The sequence below is a fragment of the Marmota monax genome, unplaced genomic scaffold (genome assembly GCF_021218885.2).
Source record: "Marmota monax isolate L192 unplaced genomic scaffold, Marmota_monax_Labrador192_F-V1.1 WCK01_AAM20220418_F8-fsc00017, whole genome shotgun sequence".
In the NCBI taxonomy this organism is placed as follows: domain Eukaryota; kingdom Metazoa; phylum Chordata; class Mammalia; order Rodentia; family Sciuridae; genus Marmota; species Marmota monax.
The window spans coordinates 2,859,778-2,877,680 of NW_026695241.1; the positions used below are offsets into that span (position 1 = coordinate 2,859,778).

The following is a 17,903-nucleotide window of genomic DNA, read 5'->3' on the forward strand; positions in this document are numbered from 1 at the left end:
AAGGATCTACCTCGAGTGACCTTACTTCCTCCAACCATGCCCCACCTGCCTATAGTTTCCACCACCTGCCAAGTAATCCATCCAAATTATAATCCATCAAATTGATTCATCTACTGATAAAGCCACAGCCCTCTTAAGCTAATCATTTTCCAAAGCCTCACACTGCTGTGCTGGGAACTGAGTCTTCCACGCTTGGGATTCTGGGAGGCATTCCAAATCCAAACCATGGCAGAAGAGGTTGGAATGGCAATGACATCTTGGATGAAAGCCTTTTAGTCCAGTGGCATTAGCTTGACAAGTGAGAGTGCTCTGGAGTGAGGGCACCTCTCTCTGTGACCCGTTAGCTGTGGCCGAACCTGCATGTTTATGTGCTCTTTTGAACTTTGCACTCTCGGGTATCACGCCCAGAGAGATTATCCCACTGGCCTCAGGAGAGCGGTGAGAGGCACCAGGAGCAGAAGCACTGTCACCTGAGTGAGCTCAGCCTACACCTGCCAGCCTGCAGACACCTCTCCAGTGGCAGAGCCTGCAGGTGAGCACAGGAGGCAGGAGCTAGTGAAAGGGGCTGGAGGGAAGAAAGAGTCTCCCTAATGTAAACGGTGTGGCAGGAGCTGTCACAGCCTCACAGGAGGGAACAAAGGCTGTGCTGGGGTGATTCTCCCAGTCACGTCATCTAGGGATCACCTCCACTTAGTGAACGGGAGAAATCGGATGTTTGGAAGTGCTGGTTGGGGCCTCTGCATAGAAAACTACTCACAATTTTTTTTTTTTCTCAGAGAATGGATGATGATCTCTACCACCTCCTATTAACATCTTCCTGAAGACCCACGTTAACAAATTCTATTATTTACCTCTTCTTGCATAACAAATCACCCCCAAATTTGATAGTAGCTTAGGACAACAAGCTGTTTCTGTGCATGGGGCCTTTGAGACGGCTTCGGGTCTCTTGTGAGATATTAGTCAAGATGTCAATCACCTTGGGAGCCTCTCAGAGACCACCAAGCGGAGGAGATTCAGCATCAGATTAGGACCAGACAGGATTGGCTACTTCCAATGCAGCTGCAAGAGGAAGCTGCATTTGATCAGGGAGTTTTACAAACATAAACTCAGACACCTCCTCTCCGTCTTTCAGAGAATCAGGCTCAGTCTCCTGGGAAACTTCACACTTGAAAAATGAATAACAAGGTTTTCTTGAATAACAAGATTTCTTGCACAATTAAATAATTCTACTTCTTTTTTACAAAATTTTTTTTCTTTTTTTTTACCTGTTGATAGACCTTTATCTATTTATATGTGATGCTGAGAATCGAACCCAGTGCCTCACACATGCCAGACAAGTGCGCTACTGCTGAGCCACAACCCCAGCCCACTAATTCTACTTCTTAAAAATAATGTCTTATTGTTTTCTGGTAATGAACAAGACGTGCTCTTTGTCAGCAATTTGGAAATTAAAAAATCTTTCAAATAAAGAACACAAAAGGCACCTCCATTCTATCATTAAGAGCATCTCTAAGAAACACTCCTTTAGTTCCTGGTGGATACTGGGATACACCAGTAAGCAGCGTCCATGGTCCCACTTTCAGCACAGCAGGAGGGAAGACCTTGCTCTATTTACTGAATTTCACTCTAGTCCTCTCCCAACCCCACTCTGTGTGTGATCCTTCTTTAAAATGTTGGTAAAATACCAGAAGAGTTTGGTGTGGTGGTAGAGGATGGACTCCCTGTCTTCTGGTGAGGGTGATTGGCTAATTCAAAGGATAGGCACAGGGTTCAGCAGCAAAGGCCCCACCAACCTCACCAACATCAGAGCACCTCAGACCCACCTGGGCCCCAGACCACCCGCTTCTCTGAGGACAGGCAGCCGGATGGGAGCTATCAACAGAAGAGCCCTTCCCGCCTGCTGTGCTTGTCTTCACACTAGTTCCAGGAATTGACCTGGCAAATATTGACCAGGCTGCTGAGTCTCCAACACCATTTTTCTGTGGCAGGAGGACGCGCGGGCTGAGGACCTGGGCCCGGCTTGGTGATAAGGCTCTGTGAGTACTGGGCTCTGCCGGGGAGGAAGGCAGGCGGCTGTCACCGCTCTATCCCCCTCCTCCTCTCTAGTTCTCTGTTTCTCCATCTCTGGCTTCACAGGTAGGGGTGGGAGAAGTGAGTCCCCTCGAGTTAGAATGGAATGAGCACTGCTTCTGAGTCTCCAAGTTAGAATTTCAGGTTTTCAATGACCTTTGGCATCCAAGACTTTGGACAGAGGAGCTCCGAATATTCCTGGCAGATAAGACCACAGCAAAGGACAAAACTTACTAGAAATCTTGTGATGGGAAAAGAGGCATGCTTGGAAGCCCTGAGCTGGACCCGAGTCTTTCTCCTGCCTCTTACCAAGTGTTTGTCCTGACCTGAGCCTCAGTTTCCCCAAATGGACAACTGGGCTAGGAATCCTTGTGCCTCAGGGTTCTCAGAAGGATTGAATCTGACACAAAGCAGGTGCTACCTGCATTTGGGAAGGACCATTCTTCACTGTATGCGACCCTTCTGGGCAGTTTAAAGCTTCCATGTGCCCAAATCTCACCCACTGAGTGCCAAGAGCACCCCCGTTTCTTGTGGTCGATATGACCAGAAACACCACTCACCCCCACCTCTCCCATCCCTCCTCCATAATTTACAAACACATCTGTCCGAAAAACAGCGATACAACGTACCTAATATCCCCAGCCCTCTAAACACTTAATAAATGAAATGTTATAATGAATGGGTAGGGTTCTTCGTTTTCCTCTGGGATCTTTCTAGAAAAGGAGCTATGAAATGAACTGGATGTCATTGCACTCAGCCTTGGTGGATGGGAAGAAAACCCCATGACGTTCTTTCTATGTTAGGTGCTCTGTGTGTCTGTCGCATAAGCCTTCACCTGCCCTGCCCTGCCCGGGAGGGGACTTTGCCTGCATTTTTCAAAAACTGACACCGTGTGAAGGAGGTTTCTTTGCTCTGCGCAGCAGTGAGTTCCTGCAGAGCCTTGGTTGCAACCCAGGCCCCACTGGGAAGTAGACGTCGTTTTGCAGGTCAGGAAGTTCTTGGGGTGCCATGGGGGCAGTAAACGGTGCTGAGTTCAATGGCATAGAAGGAATAAATGAGAAGTAGTTTGGTCACTGCTGTGCTTCTGATTTTACCCAGGGACAGACCAAGTTTTAATTTGTTCCGCATCTTACAAATTTCCCATCAGAAGGCAAATCTGAAATGTACAGGAAATGTCATTGAGCCTCCCCCACTGAGCTGTGCGGAGGGAGGGAGGACATGACCTTGGAAAAGTGCCCATCACACTTTGACCAGCAAACGCGTTTCGACATAACAGAGGAGACAGCATCCGTGCCTCCCGGCAGCTGGACTTTGAATAGTGGTTGGGCAGAGCGTTCAGGACACCAGGGCCAAATGCCACCTGGAACGCTACCCTCCCCAGCATTGCCACTACAGCTGTAATTTGTCCAGAGGTCATTAGTACGGGCAAAGAGTATTCAAAGTGCTGATTAAATCACCAGTGTTTTCAGGACAATCTACCACAAGGCACCAGGGGGTCAGAATTTGGCCCCCACTGAAGGAACAATGGAAAGGGTGGTTTCAAGTGGAGCAGGAGGACATCAGGGTCTGCAGGATCCAGGGGTCTGTGCAAGGGCAGGGGGACATGAGAGGGAAAGGAAGGTTTTAGACACAGCGCAACACGGTGCCCCTCCCCTGCACATCCTGCCCGGAAGCCAGGTGTCTTCCTGTTCCTGCACCACCGTATCCCCTAGAGGTGGACCAGCGTTTCTTCCGGCATGTCTTATAACCAAGAGGTGTCGTACTCGTCTGCAGGGGCTGCTTTAACAAGCTGTTAAAGTGCTGCATTTAAACCACAGAAGCTTTTGCCTAGCAGCTCTGGAAGCTGAAGTCCAAGATCAAGGGGTGGGTAGAGCTGACTCCTCCTGAGGCCGTTGGGAAGAGTCTGCTCCAGGCCTCTCCCCAGCTCCTGGTGGTTACTGGCCATCTTTGGCTTTGCTCAGTTGGTAGGATATCACCTGCAGTCTGTCTTGTCCGTGTGTCTCTGTGCCTAAAGCTCTTGTTTTATAAGGATCCCAGTCATACTGGATTGAGAGCCTACTCTAATGACCCCATCTTAACAAAATATATCTGTGATGATCCTATTTTCAAACAAGATCCCCTTCAGGGGTCCTAGCAGCTGAAGGTTCAGCTTATAAATTTGGAGCAAAAACAAGTCTACCCATGACAGATGGTTCCTAAACCTCCACATCAATCAAAGATGGAGGCTCCAGCCACTGCACATGACAGACAGCAGAGTCTTGATGGAGATGTGGAGACAGATCCAAGCCCCCTCCTCTCCTCCCAGGACCCATCAGTCCTGTCGCTTTGTCCTCGCCCATGGGCCCCTCTCATCTGCGCCACCCGGTGGGTGACCCTCACATCCAGCTAAGGAAGGATCAGGAGGGCCCAGGGACCCCTCTTTCCCGTGGGGCTGACACGAGGCTTTGCACATCATCCTTTTCCTTCTGGAAGATGAAATTCCAGGTTAAGGCTGTGCGTAGGTGTGAGGCAGGCCCAGTGTCACTCATTGTCACAGTGTCCTGACCACTTGTTCCACAGCCCTCTTCTCCATTTATAGTAACATATACATTTGCTCATTTAACTAGTGCAGGCCACTCCAACTGGACCTGAAGCTTGTGGGGTCGGGAATTGGGATTTTTTTTTCTTCTCCGCACTCGATATTCAATACTGGGTTTATTTCTTGAGTCAGATAGATCCTTGAGAGGAAATGGAAAGAAGAAAGGAGGAAGGAAAGAGGGGGGGAAGGTAGAGGAGATAGGAAGGGAGGGAGGCAGGGAGGGGAGCAGGATAAACTATGGAAGACTTTTTTGTAGCCCGGAGTCCTTTACTCAAAAACCTCTATTGCACGTGGAGCAGAGAGAGGGCTGCTGGTCTTCCCCAAGCCTGGGAGGACTGTCATCTACCACTGTCCTCTGCAGTGTGCCAATGGCACCCTTGTGGGACAGTCTGAATGGTGGGGTTGATGGGCAAGCAGGGGGGCAGATGAAGTCACTTGTGAAGAGGAGGACTGATGTGTTCGCATCTTGCTTTCAGAGGATGGGGCCGGCTAGGCTGTGGCTGCTGGGAGCCGGGATCCTGGCCTCTGTCCACTGTCAGCCCTTTCCTGCCCATGGAGATAAGAGCCCAGGGGCACATCGACCCCCCGGCCATCAGCTCTCAGAGCCAGCTCCTGCCTACCACAAAGTCACACCCACCATTACCAGCTTTGCCTTGCGCCTGTACAAGCGGCTGGCGGCGGGCACCCCAGGAAATATCCTCTTCTCGCCCGTGAGCCTCTCCAGCACCCTGGCCCTGCTCTCCCTTGGGGCCCAAGGTGACACCTCAACACAGATCCTGGAGGGCCTGGGCTTCAACCTCACAGAGACCCCAGCAGCCGACGTCCACCGGGGCTTCCAGAGCCTCCTCCGCACCCTTGACCTGCCCAGCCCCAAACTTGAACTAAAAGTAGGGAGCTCCTTGTTCCTAGACAAGCGGCTCAAGCCTCTGCAGCACTTTTTGGACAGCACCAAGGAGCTGTATGGCGCTTTTGCTTTTTCTGCCAACTTCTCGGATCCAGCTACAACCTGGAGGCAGATCAATGAGTACGTGAGAAAGCAGACGTACGGGCACGTCACGGACGGCCTGCCTCAGTTCAGCCAGGACACGCTCATGGTTCTCTCGAACTACATCTTCTTCAAAGGTGAGGGCTCGCTCAGACACAATGACTGCCTCCTCCTCCGTGAGTAGACACTGTCACCGCACAGAGGTGACCAAACATTTTTTGCCAGCCTTGGGCGATGCTATTAGCCTCTTGGGAAAATCTGTGAATGACAGCTTTCCTACCCTTGGGTAGCTCATGTCCCACGTGGGTTGGAAGCAAGTAGCCGCAACAGAGCTCAGAGGGATTCGTGCTTTCAGGCGGGTGTAGGTGCCCTGGAGCTCTCGGAGGAGATGAGCATCCATGCAGACTTGGGGAGCAAGGGGAGGCTCCCCAGAAATGCAGGCCTCTGAGTGGAGATCTGAAGAGTGACTTGGATCTGCTCAGGTAAAGTTTCAGAGAAAAGAAAGACCAGGAATTCCAGTCTTGACAGTAGAGTGACGTGATCACGTCTGTTTAGAAAGAGCAAGCGTGGCTGGGCGTAAAGGTGGGACCTGACCCAGCTACTTGACTGAGATAGGAAGCAGGAGTTTTGAGACTAGCTCAGGCAGGACAGTGAGACCCAGATTTTAAAAAACAAAGGAGCAAGACGAGCCTGGATACAGTGTGGAAATGGTTTGGAGCAAGGACGGGCGGGGAAAGACATGTTAGGCGTTTCTCAAAGTGGACCAAATCCGGGTGACGCTAACCTTGATAAACCCGTGGCTTTGGAAGTAGAATCTGCAGTATTTGGTCATTGATTGAGTGTCTCTGCATAAGCTGGTCATATAGGGGTCGCTGGGCTGAGGGCCTATTCAAGTGGCTTGGAAATAACCTGAGCTGTGCCGTCAGAATCAGGCCACTGATCTCAGCTCATACTTCCTGGCTTTGTAAATGGCATGTTTATGGAAATTCACAAGCCTCAGTTCCCCCATTCCCTAATAGGGGATGATGACCCTTGTTTCTTGTTAATTTTTGTGATGATTTAGAGACAATGCCTCACCCATGGAAGGTGCTTAGTGGATGGGAATGCACTGTGGTCTCGAGAACTAAATTCCTCTGAAAGGAAGCCCAACCATAGGCCCTGGAGCTCAGACTCTGCTGACACGCTAGTGGCTAAGCCCTGGCCTGGGTTCTGGCCTCCTGGCTCTGCCCCCCAAGCTCGCTCTTCACCTCACACTTACATACCCAAGAGAAAGTCACCAGGCCAGTGTGGCTTTGTGGGCAGCCGCCCAGGGTCGCTCTCCTGGGACGTGGGCTTCTCATGTGTTAATGGGTCTTGTGTCCTCAGCCAAGTGGCAGCATCCTTTCGATCGCTACCAGACCCGGAAGCGGGAAAGCTTCTCCGTGGATGACAGGACCTGTCTCCGTGTCCCCATGATGCAGCAGAGGGAGATGCACAGGTTCCTGTATGACCAGGAGGTGGCGTGCACCGTGCTGCAGATGGGGTACAGTGGCAGTGCTTGGCTGCTGCTCGTGCTCCCTGACCCCGGCAGGATGAGGCAGGTGGAGGCCGCTCTGCAGCCAGAGACCCTGAGAAAGTGGGGACAGCTGTTCCTGCCCAGGTAGGTGCCACATGGAAGGGTTCCAGCAATCTTTGCTCAAGAGCCGGAGCAGGTCTTGGTCAACTCCTGTCCCCGAAGGCTAAACTCCAAGTTTGCCTCTGTCTTGCCCTTTACTGACTCTGGGATCCTAGGCAATTTTCTCTCCTCCTTGGGCCTCAGGTTTCCTCTGAGGCCTTGGTTCCTCCTGAATTGCACTGCTTGGAGGATTAACTGAGCCCATAGTTAGACTGATACCTGGAACCTAAGTGCTCACTCGGTGTGGACCATGATCCCCCCACCGGGTGTCCTGACCCCAGTCTCATTTCCCCTGGCTTTTCCTCCTTCTTCACATAGTGATTTAATATCACACGGTAACAAAGTGTCACCAAGATACCAGATAAAGGACGGTTATTAAGAACGATCATTAGGGTAAAGAAAATGTGGTATATATCCACAGTGGAGTTGTACTCGGCCATGAAGAATGAAGTCACGGCATTTGCTGGCAGATGGAGGGAACCAGGGAAGAGGACGCTGAGTGAACTAAGCCAGCCTCAGAAAGTCAAGGGTCAAAGGTTCTCTCTGACATGCAGAAGCTGGAGAGAAAGACCAAGAAGACACCAGTGGCACAGAGAGCGTCTGGCACCTCGGGAATCTTAGGAAGAGGGAGAATATTGGAATAGAGAAAGGCGACCGAGGGGAGGAAGGAGGGATGGGAAAGGGGAATCCTGTCCCCTCTCACTTGCTTTTAGATTGTGTTTTCCTCACTGTGGTTGCAGCTTCTTCTGATTCCCGAGGTCCCCCTCCCTGGCCCACCCTTCTCAGGATGTGTCTTCCTTTATGGAGTGACCTGGGATGGAATCTGGTCCTGAAATCTAGATGCCTTAGCTGCAAAGAAACCAGCCCCAAACTAAGCAGCCCGAAGGCCAGCTGTTGTCCCTCACTGCCGGGGTTGATAGGGCCAGTCGCCTGTTTCCCACTCCTGGGGAAGATGGGGGCTGGGCTGGAGCCATCGAAGCCTCCTTCGTGGGTGTCTGGATTGGGCTGGGTTGGCTGGAGGGGATCCGGGCAGGGGCCGGCTTCTCTTCCTTCAGTGTGTCCCCCAGGCTAGCCTGAGCGGAGCAGCTCAGTGTGACACTGTGTGGCCCCTCGCAGCTCCAAGGGAAGGGCCCTAAAAGGAAGTGAAGGCTCGTACCCTCTGAAGGGTTAGGTCCATAAGTTAGCAGTGTCCCTCCTGCTGTATTGCACTGGCCGGAGGGTCACGAATCCCACCCAGATTCAAGGGGAGGGCTCATACCCACCATCTCAGGGTGGCAGTCCCACATGACCCAGTGGCTGCCAGCCCCTCCTTGTGCTACTGGTGTCTTCTCTCAGAGCCCCACCCACACCGAGGCATCAGAGTAGAGAGAGGCATTTTATATTTGGGCAGAAATTAAAGCACCCAGTAAAAGAGATGCGGTCAAGGGGAAAGGCCAGGATTTAAGGAATTTTCTGAACCCGTAAAGCTCCAGTCAAACCCGGATTCCAGTCCCATAGTTTTAGGTTCCCGCAGGGTGAGCCTGCCCCTGTCTCCCACTGCAGGAGGGAGTACCATAGAATCTTCTGGATTGAGTAGATTTTCCCTCAAAAAGGGTTTGCTTTGACTTCTCGAAATGAGTAAATCTCTACTCATTGTCCCCCTCCCCCTCCTCCTCTCCCCCACCAGTGGCCTGGGGCTTGCCCACCTAAGATCTCCCTGTGAAAAATGTGTCAAGAAGGCCAAGATGTCCTTCCACTTCAGTTAGCCCCTGGACCCTCCTATGGCCTAGGGATTAAACTGGTAACAATAATGATAAACCTAACTTTGATCTTCCAGAGACATAAGTTTCCAAATTAGTTATTAACTAGTCAAATCCGTAGGTGGCCTGGCAATCATCGACCAATGATTAAGAAAAGAATAATCCCAAGGAGAAAAGGATGGATTTACTGTGGGTGGGAAGAATCTTCTGAGTTGACCCCAGGAAGTGTGGCCATCTGACAGCCCAGGAGGCCCAGTGGCAGGAGGGAGTGACCTGTTCATTTGTGACTCACATTTTGCACACCTGCTGTGCCACGGGATCCTCACAGCAGCCCGTGGAGTGGGCATCTCTGTGCCATTTCACAGACGAGGAAACGAGCTCAGACAGGGGGGAGATGGTGGTGGCCTGGGCGAGGGGAAGGCCAGGAGATGGAGTGAGGACACGATTTGGAGGTTGAGCCGCAGAAATTGCAGGTGAATGAGATGTGGGGGTGGGAAATGTTACCAGCACTGACTTCGCACAGCCATCTGTGGATCCCATCAGTGAAGCCATTCAAAACTCCACTCCCGAGAGCCTTCCACAAGGGGATGGAGAGGAGGACAGGGGCCATGCCAGGCGCCGTCGGGGGTCCAGCCCCAGACACTCCATGAGGGCTGCAGCGAGAGAGCTCTGGCTAGGGAGGTGGAGTGTCCCCCACAGCAGGTGTGTCACAGGGGACTGCTCGCCCCCCACACTAGGAAATGCTTGTCCCTCCACGGAGCAGGCTGCCGACAGACGGGCAAGGGCAACACTTACAAGATGGTACATTTCTCTGATTCTCTCTGCAGCCTGCTCGACTTGCACCTGCCGAGGTTTTCCGTTTCCTCCACATATAACCTGGAAGAGATTCTTCCCCAAATAGGGCTCGGCAGCATATTCAGCTTGGAAGCAGACCTCTCGGGGATCACCGGGTGGCTCAACAAGACCATCTCCAGGGTAAGGCAGTGGAGGTGCACGGGTAGATGCAGGGCCACTCCCTTCTCACATGCTGGGAAATCAAGTCCTCCAGTCTGTTTCCTATGCAGGGCCTGCAAAATTGAAATCTTTATAGCTTCCTTTCATGGACAACTCCCTTCCCACCTCCCCTTCTCCTAGATCTTTGTTTTCTGTGCAGGAATAGTGTTCTGCATAGAGCAGGTATCATTAGAGGTGATTCATGGGACCATAATTTTCCCAGGTGTGGGATAGCTTTGTTTTGATTCCTAGTATGTCCTCTTACTGGGGCAGCTGTGGGACTCTACCTGCCTTCGTTATGGCTATGGGTAATAGTGGGACAAAAACAGGAGGTATATCATTCAGCTTTGCTGCAGTAACAAACAACCCCTACACCAGCTACATATCTGCTTCCCATGACTGCTTCCCTCAGGGATATAGGGGAAAGGAGAAGCCCCTGTCCTCTTCTGTTCTCACAGAAGAGGAGGAAAGCAAGAGAAAAAGTGCAACAGCTCATTAACACTTGTCCCCATGCCTGGCCTGTGTCATGGCAGTGCCCAGGCCATTTGCTAGATTGGGTTCCACTTTCATGACCCCAGTCCATGGGGATGGGCCATGTTCTGCACTACAGGTGGCCCCACAAAACACATGGAATGGGCAAAGGTTGACAACCCTCCAACAGGAGGGGAGAGCTGATATTTGGGAATAAGAATGCAGGTCAATAAGAATGCAGTGGTCTTTGAGGGCAGAGGCTGCCTGCTGGACACTGGGGAGGAAGCTAGATTAGGTTCCACTTCCATGATCATGGTCCGTGGGATGGGGAGACAGTCAAGGCCTCTCTCTGAGCTTTGGTTAGGGGCATGGAGTGGGTGTGTGCGTGTGCGTGCGTGCGTGTGTGTGTGTGTGTGCACGCACATGCACCTCCTTGTGCAGCAGGAGGGTGAAGAAGAAGGAAAAGAAATAGTCAAATGTCGTAAAGAGGCTTTTGTACAGTACCTTTAAGAGCTTGTCTTTTCCTAGAACCTTTTGGAAATAAAAGGGAACATCAAGGCCATTTCTTTTTTTTTTTCTTTTATCTAGCTTCTTTTAAAGGCTCAGAACCCTTTCTTCCTGAGAAGTTGTGTGAAATGAGGTTAGAAAAGAAGTTCCTCTCATGGAAGCCAGTGGGGGGCTGGGTGACCCTGAGCTCTTTAGACACCTGAGGTAGGCTGGGCGGGGGCCTCCAGGCCTGGGCCTGAGGCTTTGCAGCCGGGAGAACACAGGTGGCCCCAGTCAGGCTCAGGCCCATTTGTCTTTCTGCCTGAGGGTGACGTCACTTGTGGGCGGGGGGTGGGGGTGGGGGGGACCCTCAGGAGAGAGAAAATGGAGAGAGAAGGGAATGAAGCCAAGGCTGGAGCAGCTTCCTAGGCAGGCAGGGCCCTGGGGCCTGATCAGGTGGCTTCCTCCCCAGTGTCCAGCAGGCAGCCTCTGCCAAAAAGGCTACTGAATTGAGCCGTCTCTGACTCTTCTCTCCTTCTAGGTGTCACACAAGGCCGCCGTGGACATGAATGAGAAGGGAACCCAGGCAGGGGCCGCCTCTGGCCTCCTCTCCCAGCCCCCGCCCCTGAACACGACGTCGGCCCCTCACGCCCATTTCAACAGGCCCTTCCTGCTGCTGCTTTGGGAGGTGACCACCCAGAGTTTGCTCTTTCTGGGAAAAGTCGTGAACCCAGTGGCAGGGTGACGGGGGTGGGAGGTCCCAGGGGTCCTCTCTCCCCACCAAACAGGAAGGCTGTGCCCCCTGCACTGTGGGAGGGCAGACCAGCTTGTGGGTGTGCAAAGGTGCTAATAAAGTTGGCCCTGGGTGTCACGAACCCCGAGGAGCCCTGCTGAGGAGGGAGGCCAAGTCCATGAGCAGCCCGAGCCACTCACCCTCCAATCTGCTCAGCTCTGGGGTTAACTGTGGCTGGAAAGTTGAAAATGACGATAGCGCTCATGTTGTGGCCTCCAGGAGAAGTTGCCACCGCCATGCCAGGCACTTTCCAAGTGTCCTTTGGGAAAGGGTCACAATAAAAGGCCCAGAGGACACAGGAGGAAGGAAGACACCTCCCCCTTCACAGTGGCTGTTCTGCACTATCAGCCACGTGACGTGCTCTGAGCTGTCACTGCTCAGGAGTTGTCTCACCTGGAGGGAAGGCTGGCCCCGGGGAGGTGCTCCCCGCCACATGCCATGGAGGCGGGAGAGGAGGGGGCAGTGCAGTGGTGGTGAGCCTGGGGGAGGCCAAACGCAAGCAGCAAGGAGACAAGAGGAGCCCAGGGGCAGCCCCAGGCCCAGGAAGCAGGACAGTCAACATGGCAGGACGACAATGCAGACAGGGTGGGGGAGAGTGGGGGGCTGTGTCCAGGGAGAGTGGGGGGCTGTGTCCAGTGGAGACAGAGCATCCCCTAGAGATGGAAGCTCAACCCCCATCCCAGGTGTGCCCCTCAGGAGCACCATCTGAACCCAGCGGAGGAAGCAAGAATGGGGTGTCCACTTATCCACCAGAGCTCTCCACTGTGAGACGGGACCCCAGGCACCAAGATATGTTCTGACCTCTTTTCTGGATCTTTTAGCATTGAAGAGCAGTGTGTTCGTCTTTATTTACAGGGTATTAGAAACCAGTCTGCTCTAAGACCAAAAGAGGGGTGGGGTCTGGAAACACCCTGTCCCACTGCAGTCCCCAGCCCTGGCTCTCCAGCAGTGTCCCAGTGGTCATGTAGGAGCAATATGCAGAAGGAAAGTGGAAGTCCAAGGTTCATTAAACCCCGGGCTGTGCCTCTGAACCAAGATCATTTACAAAACCCTCCTCCATTGACCCAAATCTTGGGTCTTTCCACTCTGATGAGCCAAAATGGGAAGCAAGGAGCAGGTGGGTGAAGGAAGGTGGGTGGAGACGTAAACAGAAAGCAGAGAGAGAGAGAGAGAGAGAGGAATATGTTTACCCTGTGCCCACGCTGAATGTGGGAAGTGACCCGGGTAAGAAAGCAAGCCATCCCCCAGAGGTAGAGAAGGGCGATCCTGCCAGCCCTGGCCAGCTTGACCCACCGTGGTAGTATATGGAGGTGTTAGCAAGGGGACAGTCGACCTCTTCCTGCGTAGGGACAGCCGGAGACGAGAACAGAACACATCCAGTTCAACCCACAGGTCTGCGGGTCAGCAAGCTCAGGCAACGTTCCCAAGTCCAAGCCCCAGATTCAGCTTGCGGGCTCCCAGTGGGAGTGTCTGCAAAACATTCAGGTTCCTGAGTGATTAAGTAACACCCAGAGAGCCTGGGCTGGGAGGTCCCCCGACTTCAACAGCATCTCCAGCAAGATGAACAGTGCAACCCTGAATCGCCTGAGTGAGTTGTGGAGCTCTGTGTGGGAGGGGGCTGATTCTCAGAGTAACTCTGAGGCCTTCAGATAGCAGGAACCTGCAGCCCACTTTTGATCGCACACCCTTTTCCTGGAGAGAGCCAGTGTACTGAGGGATGCTGGTCCCAAACCCACGGCCCACCACCAAAGGCGAGCCCTGCCCCCTGCTGGTTGCAGAGGGTCACTGCCCTGGAAGAGTCAGTGACCCCCTCCTCTTGTTAGGCTGGATTGAGGAGGGTCATAAGAGGGTACAGTCGCCAGATAAAATATAGAGCATCCAGTTAAACCTGAATTTTAGTTAACAGCAAATAATCTAGTATAAGTATGTCCCATACAATATTTGAGCTTTACTTATACTTAAAACATTTCTGCTGTTGTTTATTTAATATTTGAATATCATGATGTCCTGTAATTTTATTTACTAAATCTGGATCCCTAGAAAAGAATGCATATGGTCAACACTCTTGAGTGTGTTGGAAGTGAAGAAACTCTGAGGATGCTAAGGGTAGACTGGCCCAGGCATCTGGACAGAGAAAAGAGAATCCAGAGGACAGAGTTGTGAGGAGGAGCCAGGGCAGGACCCTTGCTTCTGCTGTGAACAAATCCAGGTTGGCTTGCTGAGGAATGGCACGAAGCTCAGCTGCCCCCACCCCCAGCCTCTTGCCACACTGGGGATGAGGCCATCCTCCACCAGTGACTCCAGCTGACCACCACAGTCCATAGCCAGGCCAGGACTGCTTAGCTGGACTGCAGGTTCATGAGCTCAATATGTCCTCAAATGTCCATCGCTTTGACCCGATACATTTTGGGGTTGTTTGTTATGCAGCAAACAATAATTGATATCAGAGAAAAGAAAGGGGTCCTGAGGATGGGCTTTGGGCAGTGTAGCCTGAGAAGGCAACATGATGAATCATAGCACCCAAGGGCCACGTCCTGTTAGGTCCACTGTTCTCTCCAAGGACTGAGCAGAGAGTCTTGGACGTATCCAGTCCCCAGCACAGGGACCCTGCCAGCCTGAAGGCCCTTGAGCAGGGGCAGGGAGCCAGGGGTGGGGCTTGATCGAGGGTAACCACCCATTGGTTCACCACCTGAGCTGCGTGTCCTGCTCTGAAGATGGCTGGGCCATTCGACACCTTTCCTGGCAATTTGGAATTGGGGGCTTGTGGATGTCGTCACAGAGCTGTAGAACTACAGCCAAAAAGTCACAGATCAGTCATTCAAGGACACATGTGAAATGTTCAAAAGAAAATGGAGCAGATGCAGAGAGACCTTGGGAGGGAGAGCTCAGTTCCCACCCTCAGCACTGGCCTGGGGCTTTGCAGGGGGCCATCAGGGTCCAGGGAGCTGACACATTTTCAGGCTGGTGCAGGCAGAGCTGTGTTCTCAAAACAGGGCTGCTCACAGAAGCCCAGCTGCAGGACATACCAGCATTTGTGGAAAGGTGGAAACTGGTGAGTCATCCGACAGCTCTCAGTGTCTCTCCCACCCCACCCCAGTGGCCTCCATCTCAATGCCAGTTATCCTTCCGGCAGCTCTACCTGCACAGGTGGATGGGATCTGTCTACAGGGCTCCACATTACTGCAGGAGACCTGCATGAATCCCTAGAAAGAATTTGGAAGAATTTAACACAAGATGAGAATGCACCAAAAAAAAAAAAAAAACATTAAAAGAAGTATTTTAAAATGCAGAAATGGATATCATCAATCACTCCTGCCTGTGTGTCCTGAGCTCAGATCTCAGTTCTTGGCTTTTGATGCAAAGAGAAAAAGTTCTAAGCTACCCAGAGCTTTCAGGGACAGGAGACAGCGGAGCTCCGGGTGCACCTAGAGATGCATTTTCTCCCTTCTTAGAATCTAAGGCCAGTTGGGTTTGTATTCACACAGTCCCTCCTGCTCTGCTGTGTGAGGGTGCAGAAATCCTGTCTTCACGATCGATGCTCCCAATGGCTCTTTGAAGGTCAAGTATGTGCCAGGATATCCAACTTCATTGGCCAAGTTGACAAAGTGACTTGAACAAGTGGCTTCTGAGTTTGGGACTAAGGCTTCAGGCAAGCAAGAGAAATAGGAAGCTGCCGTCCCTCAGAGAGCTGTCCCCGAGGAGCAGTGGGTGCCGGGCTAGTGACGTCATGGGTGTGGTGCCACCCATTGTGTGGCTCAGGAATGAGACACAGCCACTGGGCAGTGAGGGCTTTTCAGCTAGACAAAAGCTGCCTTTGTGGATGTCTAATCACGAGTCACACGTGACCATCGTACTCACTTGTACAAGCCATGACAGCAACGTGAAAAGTAAACTGTAGTCATCCAAAAATGCACACCTAGGAATGCATCTGACCGGCTCTTGGTTACATATTTTTTCTTATAGAAATACAAGTGATGCTTTAAAAATACACAAATATTTAACAAGACGGGATCCTGTTGTGATAAATGCTTTTGACTTTCTTTGTCATATTATTTTAATGACTTTCACATTCCATTGTTTTAGGGGTGGCATGTGTTTTTCCTTTGAAATTCTCCTTCGATGGACTTTTCAGTTGTTTTTATGTTTTTAAACACCAAGAAGGATCTTGGTCGTCCAGCTGGACACATAAGGAGATGGAAAGGCTCCACCCCCTCCTAGGAAATACAGTCAAAAGCTGAACCGACCGAGAGATCCAGAGCGCCTCTGGGATCTGTGAGATGGGGAGGACACAGGGAGGCTGGAAAGACCGGCGGGCGGTGCAGGGACGCACGACTGACCTCAGCTGAGTCCATGAGCAGAAGCTGTGGGGGTAGGGAAACCTGACCCGTAGCTGTGGAGTCCCGGAGGCTCTGTGCAATGACTCTCGAGTGTTAAATACTGGGGGGATCACCTCGGGGATCCCACACTTTTATGATTTTACCTCCGGGAGCTTGACGAGTTCTCACGGTGAATATTGAAGATCCCCTGCGCTTCCAGCAGGTGGAGGGGGAAGTTGTGAAAAACCACTCCTCGTCCTGACCCTCAGGGTCCAGGGGAGGCCAGGGAACCAGAGCCTCGTCTGCCTGGGGAAGGAGGCTCAACTCCAGCTGGCTCTGGCCATCCACCTGTCCCACCCACCGAGGAGGAGGGAGGACCCCGGAAGCCCCTGGGAAGTCCACAGTCCGGAGCACCAGCTGGTTGAAAGACGGGGCCATCATCACGGGGCCCCCAGACCTCTCCTGCTGCCACGCCCCTGAAGGCCCATTCATGGTTCTATTTCCTGGTGTGTCATGTCCAGCTACTGAGAAAAAATGAAAGTTATGCTGAGAGCAAAAACCATGGAATTAGGAGGCAGAGCCAGCATCTGAAACAGGCATGGCAGGATTGATCAGAATCAGGCATCTAAAGAATCAGTCTAATATGCTCAGAGTTCTAACAAGGAGGCAGCGACCAGGAACAGATGCCAACCAGGCAGAAAGGTGGCGGTGCTAAGAGCCCAAGAGAAACGCTGCAATCAAAAACACGGCGACAGAATGAGGGTGCTCTTCAATGCGCTGACCCTAGGCAGGTCAGGGCTGAGGAAAGAGTCTCTGAGCTTGAGGAGGCATCAACAGAACCTTCTAAGGCTGAAAAGCAGAGAGGACTCACACAAGAGTAGAATACCCAGTGATGTTGAGATGACCATGAACGCGTGACCATGCAGAGTGGGAACAGCAGACAGAGAAGGAGGAGGGAAAGAACCAAAGAAACAGGGGTGACTGAGAATGTCCCCAATTAATGCCAGACACCTAGCCGGGAAACTCAGTAAACTCAGTGGGCACCAAGCAGAATAAATGCCACTCCAGTCTACACCTAGACATGTCATTTTCAAACTCTAGGAAATCAAAGGTAAAGAAAAACTCACCAAAGTCAAAAGAAAAAAGTTACCTATCAATGAACAAAGATAGAAGTTATTTCTAACTTCTCCTTAGAAATCATGCAAGCAAAAATGGTGGAATAAAACATTTAAAGACATTGGAAATACTGAGAGAAAAAGTGCCCCCTCCCCATACTACACGTAGAATTCTGAACACTGATTTCAACAGTGAAGGAAAAATGCTGTGTTCACTTTCCGTCATTGTAACAAAATACCTGAGATAATCAGCTTATAGAGATAAGGGGTTTATTTGGCTCACAATTTGGGAAGTCCCAGTCCATGATCAGCTGCCTTTGTTGTCTGAGGCCTGTGGTGAGGGAGCATATCATGGTGGGAATATGTGAAAAATAGAGAGCCCACAAGTAAACACTCATCATAGCCAACTGGTCTCTGACAAAGGAGCGAAGCAACACAATCAAGCAAAGAGAGTATTTACAACAAAAGGTCCTAGAACAACAGACATCCAAATGCAAAAAACAACAACAAAAAACTAGACAGAGACCTTAAAATCATCAAAAAGTTAACTCAAAATGGATCACAGCCCTACATGTAAAACATGAAATTATGAAACTTCTAGAAGACGAACTAGAAAAATTTGTAGGTGCCTTAAATACAGAGATGACTTTTTAGAACACCAAGGGCATGTCACACCCCTGGAGTTATTGACAAGCTGGATTTT

At 51.5% G+C, this 17,903-nt stretch overlaps 1 protein-coding gene and 1 long non-coding RNA gene across 4 annotated transcripts; one reads left to right on the forward strand and one right to left on the reverse strand.

Moving 5' to 3' along the window:
* The first annotated feature begins 445 nt into the window (after positions 1-445).
* Serpina11 (serpin family A member 11) lies at positions 446-11,851 on the forward strand. Of its 3 annotated transcripts, none has more exons than XM_046440556.2 (6): positions 446-532; positions 1,989-2,036; positions 5,125-5,770; positions 6,999-7,272; positions 9,854-10,001; positions 11,518-11,851. In XM_046440556.2, the coding sequence occupies exons 3-6, from the start codon at positions 5,128-5,130 to the stop codon at positions 11,719-11,721; spliced, it is 1,269 nt and encodes a 422-aa protein (XP_046296512.1). In that variant the 5' UTR covers positions 446-532; positions 1,989-2,036; positions 5,125-5,127; the 3' UTR covers positions 11,722-11,851. The 3 variants fall into 3 exon arrangements, with proteins under 3 accessions (XP_046296512.1, XP_046296513.1, XP_046296514.1); XM_046440557.1 differs by lacking the exon at positions 446-532 and adding an exon at positions 2,874-3,056; XM_046440558.2 differs by lacking the exons at positions 446-532; positions 1,989-2,036 and adding an exon at positions 3,798-3,933.
* LOC124090164 (uncharacterized) lies at positions 9,071-13,418 on the reverse strand. Its single transcript, XR_006850998.2, has 3 exons — positions 13,063-13,418; positions 9,822-10,093; positions 9,071-9,679 (listed from the first exon to the last, which is right to left on the reverse strand). It is a non-coding gene; the product is annotated as an uncharacterized LOC124090164 (long non-coding RNA).
* Between the last annotated feature and the right edge of the window lie 4,485 nt (positions 13,419-17,903).

What these genes read in the sequence shown, in the direction of transcription:
- Serpina11 (XM_046440556.2), top strand. Translation starts at nt 5,128, where the DNA reads ATGGGGCCGGCTAGGCTGTGGCTGCTGGGAGCCGGGATCCTGGCCTCT. An exon ending in GAACTACATCTTCTTCAAAG is followed by an intron (nt 5,771 to 6,998) that starts GTGAGGGCTCGC and finishes TTGTGTCCTCAG; the next exon opens with CCAAGTGGCAGCATCCTTTC. An exon ending in GGACAGCTGTTCCTGCCCAG is followed by an intron (nt 7,273 to 9,853) that starts GTAGGTGCCACA and finishes TTCTCTCTGCAG; the next exon opens with CCTGCTCGACTTGCACCTGC.